At 47.5% G+C, this 23455-nt stretch overlaps 1 protein-coding gene across 1 annotated transcript in view; it reads right to left on the bottom strand.

Annotated features, from left to right (window-relative positions):
• PPP2R5A (protein phosphatase 2 regulatory subunit B'alpha) overlaps positions 1-23455 on the bottom strand; it is a 730770-nt gene that overhangs the window by 187057 nt on the left and 520258 nt on the right. Inside the window, exon 9 of the mRNA XM_085612862.1 lies at positions 3767-3817. Coding sequence (XP_085468988.1) covers positions 3767-3817 — 51 coding nt within the window. The remainder of the gene's footprint in view (positions 1-3766; positions 3818-23455) is intronic.

The raw sequence follows: 23455 nt of genomic DNA, 5'->3' as shown, positions 1-23455 counted from the left end.
AAAAGGAGCAGCAGGTCGGTCACCTTAGTTGCGGTGCCTGCAAATGCAGGGGAATGACTCCTTCACTCCAAGGGAGATTTATTTGCTTTACCTTGATGCCCACAGGTCTCCTGCAGAACCTGGATTAAGCACAAACACATATAACGCAGAAGACAAAAAACAGCGAGACCAGAAGCAGCAGGAGCCTTCCTTGATGCAGTCTCAGTTCAAGTCGAAGTCCAACGAAGTCCAAGTGTCCAGACGATTGAGGAGCAATTTAGTTTCAGGGTTGAGTCTGGTCCCATAACAAATCTGAGGACATGTACCCTAAGGAAAGAGTTGGGACAACCCGGGGTTCCCTCCCAGAGGAGGAGCTGGAGAGAGGGGAGGATACTCCCCTGTCCTTAGTCCAGTTTCACGTCAGAGCGGGAACCAAGGGTTCCTGGACTGGCTCAAACTGAAGTATGCAAGGAGTGCACCATCTGTCCCCTTCAAAGCAGTCTGGTGGGGCTGGCAAGCACCCCCACCACAGCCCAATGCACTAAGTCCTGTCTGGGAAGTGGTCACACCTCCCTGCGACAGGAAACCTATTGTTCTACCTCTCCCTAATCACGCCTGTCTCCGCAGCAGGAGGGCAGAATTGTGTCTGTGGTTGGAAGCAGCACTAGCTTGCTTCCAGACCCTGAAAAGCTGTTACCGGGAGTACAAGGGGTCCCTTACGGGGCTCCTCAGTATATGAGATCACATTTCAAAAACTGGAATCGGTGTTGGTTTACGATACCAAACATGACTGGGTTCTGTGCAGCCATTATATAGTTAGGCAACTCATAATGACTGATGTCCACTATATGTCTTAAAATGGCTTACCGCACTTACAAAGCCCGAAGAATAGACTGGAGTTTGTAGAGGTATTCTTCTCATGCAGGGGTACCCTCAAACTTGTAACCAAGCACCCTGCCCTCAGGAATGAAGAGCCTGCCATAGCAGTGACTTATAGGTTATAAGTGCAGTGACCTCAGATATAAGGACACTATTATCTGTTGTGAAAGGTGCAAGCACCAGCTCACAGAGGCTGCATTGGCAGGCATGTAGTCACCGTTTAAGTGGACTCCCACGGGTAGCACAATACATGCTGCAGCCTATAGGAGACCCCTGGTGTACTTTTGCGCAGGATGCCTTAGTAGCATATACTAGAGACTTATAGGGGTACACCAGTAGCCAATTTTGGAGGTACAAAAGCACTTACCAAAACAATTTTAGGGGAGAGGGCACAACTGCTGGGGTCTGGATTAGCAGGATGCCAGCAGATTAAGTCAAAAACACACTGACACCAGAAAAAAAGTGGGGGTAGCCATGCTAGACGGATCCTACCTTCCTACATAAGGTCCTAATGCTTTTGCTGCGTCAGTTTTGAGGCGTTGAATAGCCTCATCTGTGTGCTTTTGAAAAATGAGTTAGGTCAGCATAAGGCATATGGATCTCAGGGCGGAAGGCTGTGGACTTTAATAAGCCTTGATTTCTAAATACAGTACCTCCTGCAAGCTGGTTAAAACCTGTGTTTGAGTCATTCACAGCAGTATCAACAATAAAGTCATATGTTCTCCTTCCTAAGGGATGTTTCTTGCCTTAAGTTATCTTCTGGGATGATATCCAGCACTACAGTGATGTTATTCCACATTGGTCGACCATATCATTCTACAATTGTTATGGAATTAGCTGCTTTAATTGGAGTAGCTGCTGTAGACAAAATGCTCCACCCCAAACTACCAATACGTCTGCTATCCTTGTCCTGAGGACCAGAGAATGGTGCGATTGGTATAGCCTGCAAAGTAGAAAGTAAAGGAAATAGCAGAAAAGGTGCAGCAAGCAACCTCGTTTTGGGATTATCAGCTGGATGTTGTGGTAGTTAGATTGTGTCCATTATCTGCTGTAATGTAGATAAAAAAAAGCCAATTACCTGGACATTAGGCTCCCTGTATTATCTATGTGGTGTTGTCGCAAGCAGGAATAAGAGGTTTGAGGTATGGAAAATCCTGATGATATTTATATTTGCTGGATTAATTGTCGTACATATCTTCTCCAAAATCTGGGACATAGCTTACATCTGGTTACGTTGGGTTGTAAGCTGTCTGGGAAGCGTAATCACTAGCATCATCTTCCTGGTCTGAATGTAAAATTTGTGTTGGGGGTAAAGTTGACACTTTCAATGGTGAAAAGACCGGTATCTTCAAAGTCGCTGTCTACGGTGTTGAAATCTACAGTATCGTTGACAGACGTCTCCGATGTTATAGGATTAGTTAGTAGTGACGCTGATGGTCTTGTCGGCGGAGCAGATCACATCAACGATGGTATCTTAGTCGACGTTCTCGTCGCCTACGATGATTTCCTCGTTGAAGACATTCTTAAAAGGATTTTCCATTTTGGCTGTAAGCGCTGTACCACATAAGTCCAGTTCAGGAAACTGAATAAGTCTCCTCTTTGCACTGCCTTCATGGAAGGGATTGGTGGGACACGTTTCTTGTAATTTTACCCTGAAGAAGGGGCATCTCCCTTAGGAGGACAATTCGCATTAGCCACAAATGTATAATACCAACCTCCTATCTGTCTTAATTGTAAAAGTCTTATATAAATTACATTTTGATGCCCTAAGTGTATGATAATAAATACACAGAGTAATGGTCATCAGTTTAACTCTTCTTGTGTCCACAAGCAGAACAAGGTTTGAAGAGAGATTTATTTCTGTCAGCCATGATCACAGTTGGTGACAGTTAACTGTCAGATAAAAAGTTCTTGCTGGCCCAGGAAAGACAGAATCTTCCCTAAAAACAACTCGCAGTACTTCCGTGCTGAAGATGGGACTTGTTCAAATCCAAGGAAGAACAAAATAGTACTAGATTCTGGTTCACTGAAAAGTTAAAGCAGAACTCTGACCGGTAATTAACTCACATACAACAGGTGATATAAATTGGAGGTACGGTGCCCTCTACAGGGAGTAGGAGAGCTGAAGCTTCCACCTCACTGCTTACGTTTAGGTTCATTAAAATGAGATGAATGTGCTACTAATCAAATTATGTTTACGGCCTATGGCCATTTTAACACCATTTATATCTATTTTAATGTATCAGGGATTCCGAGCCTGAAGGCGGGGAATGATTCAAGCATGTGAATATATAAAAGATTTAATGTTGGAGAACCAACATTTACGGCTAGATACTACATTCTATTATCCTCCTCCACAGCAACAAAATGCCTTGCTAAAATTTCCTTTAATTTCTTTTGGCAGCAGGCAAAATTATTTAAGTGCCTTCATTTCTCAAAGACCAGAAAAGCAAGAAAGGCTGCTCATGCATCAAGCTGCATATTCCATGTTGTGGTTCAGAGAACTAACTCATGGGTGACCTCCTGATATATATCTCCTCCATTGGGACAATGTAAACTAACATAAAACAACTTGCAGATTGTTTTTTGGACTAGGTTGAGGGGCATTGTGAAAACAACTATGAAGTCCAAAGGAAACAAGTCACCGGCTTCACTCTATTCAAGACGATTAACTCAGTGGTTAATCATGGGGTACAGAGGGAATATCAAATTTCCCAAATGTCAAAGGGACAGGGCGAATAGGCAATATTATGTGGACTATAATGGTAAATCATGGCAGTTGTCTAGCATGCTAGTGGTAATACCCCAACAGTGACAGTAATTTTTTAAAAATTTTTTTAAACACCACAAACTTTGCCCACTTTACACTGAGAGTATGTTTATAAGTTTATTAGCAGCAAGACCTTACCTCTTTCTGGCTACATGTTTTTGGCCAAAATTTGAGAAGCCCCCGGATGACCTGCATGAAAAAAACAATCATCAGAAACCAGACTGACAAAAAACATACGTTTTAATCATTTATGTAGCAATCCTGATAATCTGTAAATTGTTTTGTGGGACTATCTAAATATATTTTTTAGTTAGCATATTTCAGATTTAAGCAAAACAAAAAGTTCCCTAAAGGTTCACTAAGTTACATTGGCTCATTGACTATTTCACATTTTTACATTACCCCTAAGTGGCTGGAGTGGAAGAAAAGGTTACTTACCTCCGGTACAACATTTCTAAAGTTTTCAACATTGCCAGGTGGCAGCACTGGACTCCAATCACAGCTCCATCATTTCCAGATATAACTACATCCACAGTTACATTGTGCATTTGCGGCAGTTGCTTCTGTTTTCCATGCCTGATGAGAGTCTGGCGTAGAGGAACTGAACTTTTACTACACAGAAGCACATCTGCATACCTTCAGCTCTTTTTACCTCCAGCACTAAATCATCATTTGAGTAAGCTATTATGCATCAAAAGTATCATAACTGAAGGTAAATAATCTTTCATTCTGATGGATATATATTTCTGCTGATTACTCACCTTATAAATAAGTTTCAAAACAAAATAGACTAACTCCCAGATCCTAAAGGCTGAAGTTATTGCCACTAAGAAATCAGACGTCGGGGTCAGCATATGAAGCTAGTGTGAGAAGTTGGCCTGATGTATGATGTCACTAGTTCTAGTGTACACCTTATATCAGTCCAAATACCCTTATGGTGATTGGTTGTAAAGTCAACCTTATAGACCAGCTATCCTAGTGGTAGCATGGACAAGAGCAGTCTTAGGCTAAACTCTGAATGGCATGTGAAGCCAGCTGTGATACCATATATAATCCCTTGAATACCAAATGAAAGGACACCACAACAGATATATATATATAAAATAAAGTGTATTTATTCTAGTCAAACCCTCAGCACTCTTTATGAGATTAGAGGTAAGTACAACACAGTCTTATTTAAGCATACATTAAGTCACACAGGTAAGTAATACAGTTAGGCCCTAGGGGCCACGCAAACCATATACTAAGTAAGTGGTATAAGAACCACTGTCACGGAAATAGAATAGGCCTAGGCCTAGGGAATCGCTGGGGCTACACTACACTAGCGTTAGTTAGGAAGTGGGAGGCCCACGGGATTCGTGTGCAGAGTGGAAACACTCACGCGTAATGCGTAAAAGTCAATAGCAATAGTACAGTTTAGAAAACGGTAGATTTAGGACACTTCCGGAGTAGCTAGGAAGTTGAGACTTGAAAACTAGACACTAGGATAGTCACTATCCTGATGAGCACCGGAGTACCCAAGTTACCTAGCCCACAGGCTGCGGGTGCATAGGGGTGAAGATGCGTCGTTTTCGTCGTCGACTCCTATGGATGCCTGAAGAAAGATGCTGACAGGCAGTCAGTGAAGAGTGTCCGGTGGATCCCAAGGCTGGGATCAAGAAGAGAAGAAACCTGCAAGCAGAAGGGACAGAGTCAAGGTCACTAGCCAGTGACCACGTGGAACCAGGAAGGAACCAGGCGATGTCGTGAAGATTGCAGGTGAAGGTGAAGCTTGTCGCTGCAGCCAGGAGGACCAGGAAGCGTCGAGGACGACCAGGACCAGGAGGCAAGCTGTCCCACGAAGGCTCTTGCTGTCGGCAGCGTCGAAGTTGGACTAGGACTCACCAAGCCTTGGCAAGCGGAACCCACGAAGAACGAAGGACTTGCTTCTGGTGCAGACCAGGAAGGTCTGGGGTGCTTCTTCTTTGCAGAGAAGCGGGAGCCAGTCTGGAGGAGCCAAACCAGCGCAGAAGATTTCAGGGTGCGTCGTCACAAAGGCCACTAGCCAGCGGGCAAGCAACCGGACAGACGCGGCAAGCAGGAAAATGCTGAAGGGCCCCACGCAGGACTCATGGAGTGTGGGGGGCTGATCTTCGGTGCAGATGGTGCTTGGGGTTGGGGCTTCTCAATCCCCGGTGCACAACTTCGAGGGTACCTCAGAAGCTGCGCTTTAAGTTACTAGCCACTTTTTCCAGGTAGCCGGTCCCACGTCGCTCGTCGCCTCCACGGATCTCAGCTCTGCTGTAGATGTGGATCAGGGTCGGAGAAGTCTGGAAGTCAAGGCTCTGGTCAGGCTCTGCAGTCGGTTCCTCGTAGAACGTGGGCAAAGCAAAGGGTAGTCTCTTGATGGTGCCTGTTTGCACAGGGTAGCCACTCCTTGGCTACAAGGGAGATTCTTCAGTCTTCTTCTTTCGTCGAATGTCGAAGGTCCAGAGTTTCTGTTCAGTTTTGCAGGTTCAGGATAATCTAAAGTCTTGAGGCCCAACTCCCACTCTTATACTAATCTGGGGGGCTGGGATACCTGCTAGGTCACGCCTTATGGGTGGGACCGGGGAGGGGGTGGTTACACCCACTTCCCTTTGTCCAGTTTCGCGCCAGAGCTGGGGCTGGAGTGCCCCAGCGCCGGTTTGAACTGGACTATGCAAGGAACACCTTGTGTGCCCCAGGCATGTCTCATTCCTTTCAGCCCACCCTGCCCCAATACACTAAAGGCTGTCTGGGGAGGTGCTAGCACCTCCCCAAGCAGGAAACCTATTGTCCAGGCCTCCCTGGCTGGGATCACTCCCAGCTGCAGGAGGTCAGACTTGTGTCTGTGGCAGCAGCATCCATTTTGTGATGCTGAGGCTTTGGTTAGAGTTAAACAGCAAAGTAGGATTTTAACATGTCTCTCCCTCTAGAAGGGAGGAATAATATCCTCATCACCAGAAATGGTATGGGGGTATTATTCCAAAGTGTTAGACACCTTACACGACATGTTTTGATAAAGCCAAACCATAGTTACCATAACCGTTTAAGATTATAAGGCACTTTAAGAGTATATGGTAGGCTATATCATAGAACAGCTATAAGGACATGGTTCCGATAGCTGCAGACAGGCTCAGCTCATGCTAGAGCACCATCTCACATGTTACCAGGCACTCTGCCTCCAGGATTGTTAAGGCCTGCCATAGGAGTGACTGATAGGTACACATGTGTCTATATATAAGGGTAGATATAGGCATACTATATCTAAGCAAGGGGTGATTACACGACCTTGCCCCAGCTGAGTGATCAGCCAGTTGTGTCTGATTGGAAGGCCAGACCAGGGGTGGCATAATACATGCTGCAGCCCCTGGGAGGCCTAGGGTACACCTATGCCCTGGGTACCTAGGCTACACTGTACAGGGTCCAATAAGGTGATCCTTACCAATTGATTATGTACCTAGGGTACATGGAGTCCATTTTAAAGAGAGAGCAGACAGCCTGAGACCCTGAATGGCAGGATCTCAGGCCAACTAAGTCGAAAAACTAGCTAGACAATAGGCAAAAAGTTGGGGGTAACCATAGTCAGATATCCACCTTCCTACACAACCCCCCCCCCCCCCCAAACGAAAGGAGATAAGGCTGGCCTTGACAAGGTAAGCCTCTATTGCCTAAGTGGCCATATAAGGAAGAACCAGCACTGGCATGGTTACCCCCTGTCTCATGGTCCACTAAGCAATCCCTCATCCTAAAGGTATCATAGGGTCTCCACCACAGGGAATCTCTACCTTGGGTGTGTCTTTGCAAAGTAAAAGGCTGGTGTTGAGATGGAGTACTGAAGTGAGTGTCCTCAAAGTGAGGCCTCAGCTTCCTCCAATCATCCTCCACCATGGATGCCTTTCTTTCTTTCACTGAGTTGCACTGTGCTCTCAGGGTCAGCCTCTGGCTACCTAAAGCTGGAGGCTGGGTCCCTTTTGTGGGCTTACTGCAACAGGTCAGGTTTGGGGCCCTAAGGTCCCAGGTTTGCCTGTGCCCAACAGAATCCCTCTGGGGGAGGTCCCTAACTACCTGTAAAGGGGATCCCTCAGGAATGCTTTTACCCATCACCTGGCTAGGGCTACTAGCCAGGCAATCCTCATTCTTTTGATTGGGGGGTTCTTGTGGACAGGGGCCCTCTTGGGGTCCACTGGCCTCCCTGACCTCTGCAGCCCTGGGCTGACTGAGGCAGGGTAGAGAGAGGCAGGCTACCTGCACCAGACTGGGTCCCACCTTGGAAGGGGCCACTGACATCAGAGGCTCTGCCAGGCCAGGCCTGGCTACCTCTGGGGCAGTTCCTTCACAAGGGGTGAGGTCAGATCCCTGAGGAGGCTGACCTTTTCCTAATGTCTGGGGAGAGGGAGACTTTTCTTCCTCCCCACTACTCTCTGTTTGTGTGGAGTGATCCATAGTTTCAGGCTTCACTACACCTAAGTCAGTCTGAGTATGGGCTGAGACCATTACAGCCTTGCCAACCTTTTCAGGAAGGCACTCAGTTTGTGTTTGAGCTGTGACTGTCACAGCTCTGCCAATCTCTACAGGGAAGTCTATCTTTGCCTGGGCTGTGGCTACCACTGCCCTTCCAACCTTTTCAGGGAGGAAATCTACTTGGACAGGGGTTGTGACTGGCACAACCCCACTACCCTTTTGTGAAAGGCCTACCATTTTAGAATGGGTGTCTTGTTCAACTCCAGCCCAAGCTGAGAGTTCTAAGGCATTCCCCAGTAAGCAGTCCACAGGCAAGGTTGGAGACACTGCCACCCTTTTGGGGCCAGTGACACCTCCCCAGCTGAGACATACCTCTGCCATGGGATGACTGTTCTGGTTGCCATCAATGTTAGTCACCTGGTATGAGAAACCAGGCAAAAGCTGCTCAGAGGGAACTAGCCTATGGGCCACCATAGTGATGCTAGCTCCAGTGTCTCTGTAGGCCTCAGCTTTTCTACCATTGATGTAGGGTTCCTGTCTGTACCTACCCAAAGTGTTGGGACAGGCAGTGAAGTTGGCAAACCCCATGCCACCATCACAGACAAGAGTAGCTGCTGTAGGGGAATTGGCTAAGCCAGAGTCCCCCTGTGTTCCCCAAGAAAACCCAACCAAATTTTTGGGGGCACTCCCACCACCTGGGGGATTACTGCTGACAGTAATAGGTGGTGTGACAGGAGTAGTTGGAGGACCAGTTTTGTTTTTAGCCTGTGGGCAACTGCTGTCAGTTTTCCAATGCCCAGGAGTTTTACACACATGGCAGTAAGGCTTTTTAACTGTGGTAGAGGAGGGAGCTTGGGACCCACCACCCTGTGTGGAGTTTTGGGGCCCTGAGGAAGATTTCTCTTTTGTTTTATCCCCACCCTTCTCTTGAGGCTTGGTGGTATCTTTCTTTTGGTCACCACCCTGATTTTTAGGCCTAATCCTGGTCCTGACCCATTTATCTGCCCTCTTTCCCAATTCTTGGGGAGAGGTCAAATCTGAGTCTACCAGGTGTTGATGGAGAAGCTGGTTCTGACAATTACTAAGGATCTGCTCCCTCATAATCAAGTTGTACAATCCTGTATAGTCCTGCACCTTGCTGCCAGTTAACCAACCTTCCAAAGCCTTAGTGGCACAATCCACAAAATCAGACCAGTCCTGTGTCTGTGTCTTCTGGGTGTCTCTGAACAACAACCTATATTGCTCAGTGGTTAAGCCAAACCCATCTATCAGAGCACTCTTCAGGACTTTGTAATTGTTTGCATCCTCATCACTGACTGTGAGGAGCTTGTCTCTACCTTTGTCAGAAAAGGAGAGCCACAAGATAGCTGCCCACTGACTCTGGGGAACCTGCTGTACTTTGCAGGCCCTCTCCAAAGCAGTCATCCACTTGTGGATGTCATCCCCATTCTGATATGGGGGGACTATCTTGCTTAGGTTTCTATGGTCATAAGACCTATCCCTATCTCTAGGAATGTTGCTGCCACCAGTGGGTTCTAACCCACTTAACTTTTGTTCTCTAGCCAGAGCAAGCTTCTCTTTGGCAAGGGCAAGTTCTTCCCTCTGAATCCTCAGATTAGCTTCCCTCATTCTGGCTTCATGCTCCTTTCTCTCATGGGAAGTCATTCCCCTGTGAGAGGAAGCATTAGAGATGTTAGAGACATGGTGTAGGAGAGTAGGGTCTGCTTTCTATGTTCACCCCCACTTTTTGCTTTTGCTTTACTGGTTTTCGACTTAGATGTAGCTGTGGGCCTGCTAATCAGACCCACAGCCCTGCTGTTCTCTCTCTAAATTAATACTATGTACTTTAGGTGCATAACCCATTTGGATAGGATCACCTTATTGGCCCCTGTACAGTGTACCCTAGGTACCCAGGGCATAGGTGTACCCTAGGCCTACCAGGGGCTGCAGCATGTATTGTGCCACCCCTGGCCTGGCCTTCCATTCTGACACAACTGGCTGATCACTCAGCTGGGGCAAGGTCGTGTAATCACCCCTTGCTTAGGTGTAGTATTCCTATACCTAACTTACATATAGACACATGTGTACCTATCAGTCACTCCTATGGCAGGCCTTAACAATCCTGGAGGCAGAGTGCTTGGTAACATGTGAGATGGTGCTCTAGCATGAGCTGAGCCTGTCTGCAGCTTTCGGAACCTTGTCCTTATAGCTGTTCTATGATATAGCCTACCATATACCCTTAAAGTGCCTTATAATCTTAGACGGTTATGGTAACTATGGTTTGGCTTTATCGAAACATGTCGTGTAAGGTGTCTAACACTTTGGAATAATACCCCCATGCCATTTCTGGACATGAGAATATCATTCTCCCCTTCTAGAGGGAAAGACATGTTAAAATCATACTTCAACTGTTAGCCTCTGACCAAAGCCTCAGCATCACAAAATGGATGCTGCTGCCACGACACAAGTCTGACCTCCTGCAGCTGGGAGTGATCCCAGCCAGGGAGGCCTGGACAATAGGTTTCCTGCTTGGGGAGGTGCTAGCACCTCCCCAGACAGCCTTTAGTGTATTGGGGCAGGGTGGGCTGAAAGGAATGAGACATGCCTGGGGCACACAAGGTGTTCCTTGCATAGACCAGTTCAAACCGGCGCTGGGGCACTCCAGCCCCAGCTCTGGCGCGAAACTGGACAAAGGGAAGTGGGTGTAACCACCCCCTCCCAGGTCCCACCCATAAGGCGAGACCTAGCAGGTATCCCAGCCCCCCAGATTAGTATAAGAGTGGGAGTTGGGCCTCAAGACTTTAGATTATCCTGAACCTGCAAAACTGAACAGAAACTCTGGACCTTCGACATTCGACGAAAGAAGAAGACTGAAGAATCTCCCTTGTAGCCAAGGAGTGGCTACCCTGTGCAAACAGGCACCATCAAGAGACTACCCTTTGCTTTGCCCACGTTCTACGAGGAACCGACTGCAGAGCCTGACCAGAGCCTTGACTTCCAGACTTCTCCGACCCTGATCCACTTCGACAGCAAAGCTGAGATCCGTGGAGGCGAAGAGCGACGTGGGACCGGCTACCTGGAAAAAGTGGCTAGTAACTTAAAGCGCAGCTTCTGAGGTACCCTCGAAGTTGTGCACCGGGGATTGAGAAGCCCCAACCCCAAGCACCATCTGCACCGAAGATCAGCCCCCCACACTCCACGAGTCCTGCGTGGGGCCCTTCAGCATTTTCCTGCTTGCCGCGTCTGTCCGGTTGCTTGCCCGCTGGCTAGTGGCCTTTGTGACGACGCACCCTGAAATCTTCTGCGCTGGTTTGGCTCCTCCAGACTGGCTCCCGCTTCTCTGCAAGGAAGAAGCACCCCAGACCTTCCTGGTCTGCACCAGAAGCAAGTCCTTCGTTCTTCGTGGGTTCCGCTTGCCAAGGCTTGGTGAGTCCTAGTCCAACTTCGACGCCGCCGACAGCAAGAGCCTTCGTGGGACAGCTCGCCTCCTGGTCGTCCTCGACGCTTCCTGGTCCTCCTGGCTGCAGCGACAAGCTTCACCTTCACCTGCAATCTTCACGACATCGCCTGGTTCCTTCCTGGTTCCACGTGGTCACTGGCTAGTGACCTTGACTCTGTCCCTTCTGCTTGCAGGTTTCTTCCCTTCTTGATCCCAGCCTTGGGATCCACTGGACACTCTTCCCTGACTGCCTGTCAGCATCTTTCTTCAGGCATCCATAGGAGTCGACGACGAAAACGACGCATCTTCACCCCTATGCACCCGCAGCCTGTGGGCTAGGTAACTTGGGTACTCCGGTGCTCATCAGGATAGTGACTATCCTAGTGTCTAGTTTTCAAGTCTCAACTTCCTAGCTACTCCGGAAGTGTCCTAAATCTACCGTTTTCTAAACTGTACTATTGCTATTGACTTTTACGCATTACGCGTGAGTGTTTCCACTCTGCACACGAATCCCGTGGGCCTCCCACTTCCTAACTAACGCTAGTGTAGTGTAGCCCCAGCGATTCCCTAGGCCTAGGCCTATTCTATTTCCGTGACAGTGGTTCTTATACCACTTACTTAGTATATGGTTTGCGTGGCCCCTAGGGCCTAACTGTATTACTTACCTGTGTGACTTAATGTATGCTTAAATAAGACTGTGTTGTACTTACCTCTAATCTCATAAAGAGTGCTGAGGGTTTGCTTAGAATAAATACACTTTATTTTATATATATATATCTGTTGTGGTGTCCTTTCATTTGGTATTCAAGGGATTATATATGGTATCACAGCTGGCTTCACATGCCATTCAGAGTTTAGCCTAAGACTGCTCTTGTCCATGCTACCACTAGGATAGCTGGTCTATAAGGTTGACTTTACAACCAATCACCATAAGGGTATTTGGACTGATATAAGGTGTACACTATAACTAGTGACATCATACATCAGGCCAACTTCTCACACATGGGAGTGGATGGATTCCCTTGAAGGGGATCTGTCCCTCCTGCTTCTCTGTGTAAGCCTACTTGGGGGTCTGTAAGGGGGGACCCCATGCAAACTCCCATGTAAGCTTAGGTTAGCCTGGCTAAGTCTTCCTACTTGGCCCTGGCTGTCTACCTCTTCATCTGAAGTCTCCTCTGACTCCTCTGTGGTGGGTAGACCCTCCTCTGTACCTAGGGTACCTGCCTGAGATGCCCTAATAATGTCATACTCCTCTAGGAGTTGTCTTAACTAAAGGAGGGTAGGGTTTGCACCCTGTTTTATTCCTCTGGAGGTACACAAGTGTCTCATCTCCTGGAATGTTAAGGTATCATATCTAGAGGGGGTCTTTTGCAGACCTGATCCTCCTGAGAGAGCATCTACTTGATCTCCTCTCAGAGACATGATCTTGTGAGGGTGTGGTGTGTGCACCTACATACACTAGTTGTATCTACTAAACCTCTCTAGTAGTTGTAGTCAGGGTGTGTTACTCCCTTCAACCTACAACTACAAAGTCCAGTAGGACTTAAGTATTATAATCTATGTTATATGTACCTACACAATATCTGTGTGCTCTTTCAATTTAGTATCTCAAGATTACAATGGTATTACAACAGCAAGCTCAGATCCCAACCGCTGCTCACCAATGTGAGAAGTTGGCCTGATGTATGATGTCACTAGTTCTAGTGTACACCTTATATCAGTCCAAATACCCTTATGGTGATTGGTTGTAAAGTCAACCTTATAGACCAGCTATCCTAGTGGTAGCATGGACAAGAGCAGTCTTAGGCTAAACTCTGAATGGCATGTGAAGCCAGCTGTGATACCATATATAATCCCTTGAATACCAAGTGAAAGGACACCACAACAGATATATATATAAAATAAAGTGTATTTATTCTAGTCAAACCCTCAGCACTCTTTATGAGATTAGAGGTAAGTACAACACAGTCTTATTACGGCATACATTAAGTCACACAGGTAAGTAATACAGTTAGGCCCTAGGGGCCACGCAAACCATATACTAAGTAAGTGGTATAAGAACCACTGTCACGGAAATAGAATAGGCCTAGGCCTAGGGAATCGCTGGGGCTACACTACACTAGCGTTAGTTAGGAAGTGGGAGGCCCACGGGATTCGTGTGCAGAGTGGAAACACTCACGCGTAATGCGTAAAAGTCAATAGCAATAGTACAGTTTAGAAAACGGTAGATTTAGGACACTTCCGGAGTAGCTAGGAAGTTGAGACTTGAAAACTAGACACTAGGATAGTCACTATCCTGATGAGCACCGGAGTACCCAAGTTACCTAGCCCACAGGCTGCGGGTGCATAGGGGTGAAGATGCGTCATTTTCGTCGTCGACTCCTGAAGAAAGATGCTGACAGGCAGTCAGTGAAGAGTGTCCGGTGGATCCCAAGGCTGGGATCAAGAAGAGAAGAAACCTGCAAGCAGAAGGGACAGAGTCAAGGTCACTAGCCAGTGACCACGTGGAACCAGGAAGGAACCAGGCGATGTCGTGAAGATTGCAGGTGAAGGTGAAGCTTGTCGCTGCAGCCAGGAGGACCAGGAAGCGTCGAGGACGACCAGGACCAGGAGGCGAGCTGTCCCACGAAGGCTCTTGCTGTCGGCGGCGTCGAAGTTGGACTAGGACTCACCAAGCCTTGGCAAGCGGAACCCACGAAGAACGAAGGACTTGCTTCTGGTGCAGACCAGGAAGGTCTGGGGTGCTTCTTCTTTGCAGAGAAGCGGGAGCCAGTCTGGAGGAGCCAAACCAGCGCAGAAGATTTCAGGGTGCGTCGTCACAAAGGCCACTAGCCAGCGGGTAAGCAACCGGACAGACGCGGCAAGCAGGAAAATGCTGAAGGGCCCCACGCAGGACTCGTGGAGTGTGGGGGGCTGATCTTCGGTGCAGATGGTGCTTGGGGTTGGGGCTTCTCAATCCCCGGTGCACAACTTCGAGGGTACCTCAGAAGCTGCGCTTTAAGTTACTAGCCACTTTTTCCAGGTAGCCGGTCCCACGTCGCTCGTCGCCTCCACGGATCTCAGCTCTGCTGTAGATGTGGATCAGGGTCGGAGAAGTCTGGAAGTCAAGGCTCTGGTCAGGCTCTGCAGTCGGTTCCTCGTAGAACGTGGGCAAAGCAAAGGGTAGTCTCTTGATGGTGCCTGTTTGCACAGGGTAGCCACTCCTTGGCTACAAGGGAGATTCTTCAGTCTTCTTCTTTCGTCGAATGTCGAAGGTCCAGAGTTTCTGTTCAGTTTTGCAGGTTCAGGATAATCTAAAGTCTTGAGGCCCAACTCCCACTCTTATACTAATCTGGGGGGCTGGGATACCTGCTAGGTCACGCCTTATGGGTGGGACCGGGGAGGGGGTGGTTACACCCACTTCCCTTTGTCCAGTTTCGTGCCAGAGCTGGGGCTGGAGTGCCCCAGCGCCGGTTTGAACTGGACTATGCAAGGAACACCTTGTGTGCCCCAGGCATGTCTCATTCCTTTCAGCCCACCCTGCCCCAATACACTAAAGGCTGTCTGGGGAGGTGCTAGCACCTCCCCAAGCAGGAAACCTATTGTCCAGGCCTCCCTGGCTGGGATCACTCCCAGCTGCAGGAGGTCAGACTTGTGTCTGTGGCAGCAGCATCCATTTTGTGATGCTGAGGCTTTGGTTAGAGTTAAACAGCAAAGTAGGATTTTAACATGTCTCTCCCTCTAGAAGGGAGGAATAATATCCTCATCACCAGAAATGGTATGGGGGTATTATTCCAAAGTGTTAGACACTTACACGACATGTTTTGATAAAGCCAAACCATAGTTACCATAACCGTTTAAGATTATAAGGCACTTTAAGAGTATATGGTAGGCTATATCATAGAACAGCTATAAGGACATGGTTCCGAAAGCTGCAGACAGGCTCAGCTCATGCTAGAGCACCATCTCACATGTTACCAAGCACTCTGCCTCCAGGATTGTTAAGGCCTGCCATAGGAGTGACTGATAGGTACACATGTGTCTATATATAAGGGTAGATATAGGCATACTATATCTAAGCAAGGGGTGATTACACGACCTTGCCCCAGCTGAGTGATCAGCCAGTTGTGTCAGAATGGAAGGCCAGGCCAGGGGTGGCACAATACATGCTGCAGCCCCTGGTAGGCCTAGGGTACACCTATGCCCTGGGTACCTAGGGTACACTGTACAGGGTCCAATAAGGTGATCCTTACCAATTGATTATGTACCTAGGGTACATGGAGTCCATTTTAAAGAGAGAGCAGACAGCCTGAGACCCTGAATGGCAGGATCTCAGGCCAACTAAGTCGAAAAACCAGCTAGACACTAGGCAAAAAGTTGGGGGTAACCATAGTCAGATATCCACCTTCCTACAGCTAGTAACTGTGCACTAGATCAAAACAGCAAACATGTTAGGTAAATTAGCAACAGGACAGATTTGCAGGAATGAGGCAAACTTCCAATTTCAACTATGTGGTGTGTGATGCTTTTCAAAATGTGCGCCTCACCTGAGAGCTTCTGTTCACTACAAAACTCTCCCTTGCATAACCGACTCAGTTCTTCCTCAAGCCAAGGAATACGAGTCGCTCTTACTTGTGGTGGGATCCCCTGGGTGGCCCTAAACAAGTGCTACTAACACACATACAATGAGAGGTTAACGGATAGCAGACCTCCAACTGTAATATTGTAAAATGAGAACTATTTTCATGCGGGCATAAAGTACTTTAAAAACAAGTTACTTACCTTTGGTAATGCTTTTTCTGGTGGATACTCTAACTTCAGATTCCTCACCTTTTGAATACTCCCGAAGGGTGTAAAACAGGATCCGGAAATTATCAAGCAGTACCCCTTCACGCCATTAGGTCCCACTGTAAGGCTCCTTGCAGACATCTTTCAACTCTGGAAATGACGTGTGGAGTTGCATACAAACGCAACTCAAGAATGTCAACGGCATCATCCTTGCCTCCTCCCTCTCCATGAACCGCCAGATCAACGCCATCGCCTCCACTAGTTACAACTGCCTGCGCATCCTCCGTAAGACCTTCAAATCGATCCCCCCTGACTGCAGAAGAAAACAAGTTACTTACCTGTAACTACAGTTATCCAGTATTGGTATCTTTCATAGATTCACATGCCTGAATCATTCCCCGTCGCCGAGGCGGGAGTCCCACGGTAAATACAAAAGTAGTGCCAAGAGTAAATAATAGTAGTAGGCTAAAAGAAAAAGCCTAAGGCCTAAGTCTTAGTAGCCTATCTACATCATTATAGAAAAAAGAACCAAAGATTGGTCCCAGCCAATCAGCTGCCAGCACCCTCCAGAACCTTCCCAGCAGAGGCAGTTCTCCTCAGATTTTCCTAGCACAAGTGAGAAGTAAGTATACCAGATATAGAGAACTGACTAGCCGGGGAGGAGGGTGGGTGCATGTGAATCTATGAAAGATACCAATACTGGATAACTGTAGTTACAGGTAAGTAACTTGTTTTCTTATCCAGTATTGGGGTATCTTTCATAGATTCACATGCCTGAATCAGAGTAGTAAGCAGTATAACCATATACTGTCGTTTGCGGATGGTGGGAGACACTGGTTCATAAACTCCCAAATAGCATCCACAGTGCTTGAAAAAACACATTTTCCTTTTTTTTTTTTTTTAAAAGAGTAGTCTTAAAGGAAGCAAAGCTATATCCAAGTATTAGCTATTATATATATATATATATATATACAAATATTTAAAATCTTGCTGATATATAAAACTGTACATTTACATGAATATTAAAGAATGGAATAATACATAAAAGGGCAAAGTATCTGAGTCTGGTCTTAATGAAAAAGATGGCATAGAACAGCCTGTCCAACCGCTGCATCATCTTGATGCGAAAATTGAAGACAGTAATGCTTCATCGACGTGTGGACATTTTTTCATGTCGCAGCACAACATATTTTCCGAAGTTACTCCAGCAAATAAAACGGTCGACGTCAATACTGTTCTTGTTGAATGAGCTTTGACTTTCCTCTGCAAAGGTCTGTTAGCCTTGTCGTGGCAAAAAAGAATAGCAGATGCCAGCCATCTGGCTATTGTTCTGCTTTGTTACAGCATTTCCAAGAGTTGCTTGACCATTCGCCACAAACAGCCGGTTGGATCGTCTGATATCCTTAGTTTTCTGTAGGTAGAGCTTAAAACAGTGTGTAACATCCAGCGAGTGTAATGTTCTTTCAGCTGGAGTGGATGGATCCGGAAAGAATGTTTTTAATCTTACCGGTTTGTTCAAGTGAAATTTTATGGTACCTTAGGAAATAAACTGATTTGTTTGAAGGGTTACATATTCCCAAGCAAAATGTAAAAGGGGGTTCATTTATAGTGAAATTTTGGATTTCACTAACCCTTCTTGCCGAGGTAAGAGCCAGTAAATGGGCAACCTTCCAAGTGAGGAATTTGAGATCAGCTTTATGGATAGGCTCAAATGGACGCCTCATTAACTGCACTTGCACAGTGATGAGTTCCCACTCTGGAGGAGTGCTCGCACTGGAGAGAAGGCTCGGAAGATTCCTTTTATAAATTGTTTGATAAGAAAAGGCGAGCAGAGAAAAGGGAATTTTGAGTATTTCCTGAATCTAGAAAGTGCAGCAAGATGTACTTTGACCGGTGAAAAAGTAAGTGCAGACTTGGCTAGAGAAAGCAGATAATGGAGAACTTGTTCTGCAGTAGCTTGAATTGAGTGAATATTATTTGCCTCACACCAACAGCAAATTCGGTTCCATTTGAAGTGATAAGTTTTGATTGTGCTTTGGGCACGAGATTTGGCCAATATTTCACGACAGTCTTGTGAAATGCTGAGGTCCTTGAACTCTAAGAAATCAGGAGCCATGCCTGCAAGTGCAGTGACTGTGGGTCCGGATGAACCACTTGGCCTCCGACCCTTGACAACATCATAGGCGTCAGCAGAAGGCAAATGGGTTTGCCTTGAGACAATAGTAGAAGTTCCTGGAAGCAATATTGTCTTGGCCAACGGGGTGCAATCAGAATTAGACAGCAACCTTCCAACTTCATCTTGCGGAGCACCTTCGGAATCAATGGTATTAGGGAAAAGCGTATACACCAATCCCTGTTGAGGGAACCTGCTGGCATAATATTGACATTCTTTGTTCTCTCTTGTTGTGAATAGGTCCAGGGCTGGCTTACCCCAAGCTTGGAACACTGTGGTCGCCTGTTCCTTTTCCAGCTTCCAGTCTTAACAGTCCGACTGAGACGTGCTCAGCGTATCCGTCAGGGTATTGAGCAGACCCCTGAAGTGTTTGGCTCTCAGGGCATCTTGTGGAAAGTCACCTATTCCTACAATTCCTAAGCTTCTTGCGAGAGCATAGCTGATTTTTAACCTCCTTGTTTGTTGATACAATACATGCTGATGGTATTGCCAGTCCGGACTAGCACCGACGAACCCTTAATCCTCGGGAGGAATGCTTGGAGAAAACAGATAAACGGCGCGACGCTCAGCCTGTTGATCTGCTGTTTTTATCTTTGAGATCAAATCCCGCAGACGACCTCCCCATCCTTCCATGGAGGTATCGGTCGTTAAAACGAAATCTGGAATGGTCTGTAGGAACGTGAGACCCTGGGTTAGATTCTCTGTCTGCGACCACCAATGTAGATAATTTATCATGTGCGGCGTGACCTTGATGGTATCGTCAAACGAATCCATGGCTTGTTGCCATTGAAGTTGCGGTTCCTCCTGAAGAGGTCGCATTTTGAGCCGTACCAAGGGTATGAGATGTTTCATTGAAGAGCACATCCTCAGGAGCGAAGCAAACATTCGGACTGAAACTGGCCTCTTTTTTTTTTTTTTTCAATTAACCTTGCCAATTTGTGAAGATGCAGTTGGCGACCAAGTGACAACAATGCGTTGCATTGGACCGTGTGTAACCTTGCTCCGAGAAAAAACATGACTTGGAGAGGACGTAACTGATTTGCTGTCGTTGAGAAACAGCCTCAGAGAAGAGAAGAGATGGATACACTCTGCTGTGGCAATCTTGGTTTCATGTTCTGAAGGACCTTTGAGCAGCCAATCGTCTAGATAAGGGAACACTTGTATTCCTCGAGATCGTAATGCTGCTACCACTGGTGCCAAGCACTTCGTGAAGGTTCTTGGTGCCAATTTCAGCCCAAACAGGAGCACTTTGAACTGAATGTGCGCAAGGCACTTGAAAGCGAAGATATTTGTGATGTTTGGGGTGGATAGGTATGTGGCAATACGCATTTTCCATATCCAGAGAAGCCATAAAATCTCCTTTGTTTAAACAACTCAAAATCTCATGACGACGAGGGGGACCCCTGGGCAGAGTAATAGGTGGCTCTTTGATGAATTCCAGGGTGTGGCCATTGGTTACTAGGTCTAGAACCCATTGGTCTGATGTAATTTCCTGCCACTTGTGAACAAAGCTGATATCTTCTGGCCCACGGGTAAGAAGGGTAAAATGGTTGGCTCATAGGCCATGTCTAGAATCTTTGATTGCCCCTCAGGCTTGAAAGTAGTGGCTTTAAGCCATCCCTGGTGTCCAAACACTGCAGCCCCTGCTAGCTGACGAAAGTTGGTGTTCACTATGTCCAAGGCGCATCTATAGATTCCGATGCGGCACATTCTCCTTCCAACAGAATCTTTCTTGCTTTCTGCCTTCGGTCCTCAGGAATGAGGTCAATGAGACTCGCCATGTCTGACCACATTTGACGGTCATAACAGCCGGTTATGGCTAGAGGATTGGCAGCTCTAATAGAGGCCGCTGCCATGGTAGAGAATTTTTCACTGTTGGGCGGCCTGTAAAATTATTGAAGCTGGCCGAGGGTGACCCATTAGACATTATGGGCTTTAGCAGGTGCACAGTATTTCTTCTCATCTAGAATAGATGTGGTCTAGTATAGGTACCACACTCGAGATCTTCCAGGACTCTTCTTTAAAATCATAAAGGAAACATTCTGTCTGCTCGACTAACTGGCAGTAGAAGTCTAGTTCTTGGCCACTGTATTAAATTATGTACAGGATGCAGTCATAAATGAGGCCATCATAGACGATCTCATCGTAGACTTTGCTGTCGTAGACATGGGTATGTAGGCGAGGTTATTGCAGACGAGGCAGTCGTCATAGAGGACCGTCCTGCACAACCATCATAGATGAGGCTGTCGTAGACGACCGTCATAGACAATGCCATCATAGATGAGGCAATCATAGGTGAGGCCATCCGTAGATGAGGCAATCGTCATAGACAATGCCATCATAGATGAGGCAACCATAGATGAGGCAACCATAGATGAGGCAACCATAGATGAGGCAACCATAGATGAGGCAACCATAGATGAGGCAACCATAGATGAGGCAACCATAGATGAGGCAACCATAGATGAGGCAACCATAGATGAGGCAACCATAGATGAGGCAACCATAGATGAGGCAACCATAGATGAGGCAACCATAGATGAGGCAACCATAGATGAGGCAACCATAGATGAGGCAACCATAGATGAGGCAACCATAGATGAGGCAACCATAGATGAGGCAACCATAGATGAGGCAACCATAGATGAGGCAACCATAGATGAGGCAACCATAGATGAGGCAACCATAGATGAGGCAACCATAGATGAGGCAACCATAGATGAGGCAACCATAGATGAGGCAACCATAGATGAGGCAACCATAGATGAGGCAACCATAGATGAGGCAACCATAGATGAGGCAACCATAGATGAGGCAGTCCTATGATGGCCATTCGTAGATGGGGCCATTCGTAGATGGGGCCATTCGTAGATGGGGCCATTCGTAGATGGGGCCATTCGTAGATGGGGCCATTCGTAGATGGGGCCATTCGTAGATGGGGCCATCCATACATGATGAGGCTGTCGTAGACGATGGTCATAGACAATACCATCATAGATGAGGTAATCATAGGGAGGCCATCCGTAAATGAGGCAGACCTAGATAAGGCAATCGTATGATGAGTTTTTCTTTGAGATGAGGCTGTCCTGGGCAATCTCATTGTAGAGGAGACCATCATAGATGAGGCCATTCGTCGACGACCGCCGTAGATGAGGCCGTAGATGAGACCGTCGTCGACGACCGTCGTAGATGAGGCCGTCGTCGACGACCGTCGTAGATGAGGCCGTCGTAGACCGTCGTAGATGAGGCCGTCGTAGATGAGGCCGTCGTAGATGAGGCCGTCGTCGACGACCGTCGTAGATGAGGCCGTCGTCGACGACCGTCATAGATGAGGCCGTCGTCGACGACCGTCGTAGATGAGGCCGTCGTCGACGACCGTCGTAGATGAGGCCGTCGTCGACGGCCGTCGTAGATGAGGCCGTCGTAGATGAGGCCGTCGTAGACGACCGTCGTAGATGAGGCCGTCGTAGACGACCGTCGTAGATGAGGCCGTCGTAGACGACCGTCGTAGATGAGGCCGTCGTAGACGACCGTCGTAGATGAGGCCGTCGTAGACGACCGTCGTAGATGAGGCCGTCGTAGACGACCGTCGTAGATGAGGCCGTCGTAGACGACCGTCGTAGATGAGGCCGTCGTAGACGACCGTCGTAGATGAGGCCGTCGTAGACGACCGTCGTAGATGAGGCAGTCGTAGACGACCGTCGTAGATGAGGCAGTCGTAGATGACCATCGTAGACGACCATCATAGGAGGCCCATCATAGACGAGGCCATCGTAGATGAGGTCAATATTGTTGAGGCAGTAATATTAGACACGGAGTTTTGTAATAGACTCCTTAATGTCAGGTTAAACAGATTTCCCTGATGTAGGGATGAAAAGGGAGTTGTAAGATCAGCCTCTGAGGAGATTTTTCCCACTTGCCTCTCTCTGTGAGAAATGCCTATCAAGACTCAAGGTAGGTCTTTATGGCTTTTTTGCGCGCCCTCAGGAGGCTCCTGGCGCGACTTCTCCCTTTGACCTCTCCTATGAGGTGAAGCAATCCTCGTCGTTCTCATCAGAAGTGACAGATGAAAGTCTCTGTAGTCCCAATAATAGCCTCATCTCTCAGAACGTGAGAGTTATTGAGGAAAGGTTAGACATATTTCGTAGTCTATTACCTTGTTTCCTGCCACTCTGCCATATTACTGCCTTAATAGGGTCAGAGTAAATTAAGTATGTTCCAAAAAGTAGTAATAGCTGAAGAAACTGAGCAGAGCTCAGGGAGACTCCCTTCACACACGACGTGCGGTGAAAATCTGAGGAGAACTGCCTCTGCTGGGAAGGTTCTGGAGGGTGCTGGCAGCTGATTGGCTGGGACCAATCTTTGGTTCTTTTTTCTATAATGATGTAGATAGGCTACTAAGACTTAGGCCTTAGGCTTTTTCTTTTAGCCTACTACTATTATTTACTCTTGGCACTACTTTTGTATTTACCGTGGGACTCCCGCCTCGGCGACGGGGAATGATTCAGGCATGTGAATCTATGAAAGATACCCCAATACTGGATAAGGATAGTCACCCACACGCTCATAACCAGCAGACGGGACTGCGGCAACGCCCTCTACGCCGGAATCAACAGAACTCTTCTACACAAACTCCAAACTATCCAGAATGCCGCAGCCAGACTCGTCCTCGGGACACCGCGTCACAAACACATTACCCAACACCTACAAGGCCTCCACTGGCTCCCCGTCGAGAAGAGGGTCACTTTCAAACTCCTCACCCACGCCTACAAATCCCTCAACAACATCGGACCCAAATACTTCAAAGAGAAGGTATCCTTTCACGTACCCAAGAGGAACCTCCGCTCCACGGACCTCTCCTGGCAAAGGTCCCCCGCATCTGCAGAAACAGAACTGTCGGGAGAGCCATCTCCTACATCGCAGCCAAGACCTGGCACGAGCTCCCCGTGAACATCAGATGCTCCCCGACCCTGCACTCGTTCAG

The sequence above is a fragment of the Triturus cristatus genome, chromosome 6 (assembly GCF_964204655.1).
Source record: "Triturus cristatus chromosome 6, aTriCri1.1, whole genome shotgun sequence".
Classification (NCBI taxonomy): domain Eukaryota; kingdom Metazoa; phylum Chordata; class Amphibia; order Caudata; family Salamandridae; genus Triturus; species Triturus cristatus.
Note: the sequence above shows the minus strand (reverse complement) of the source record. Positions and strands in the feature narration are given on the sequence as shown.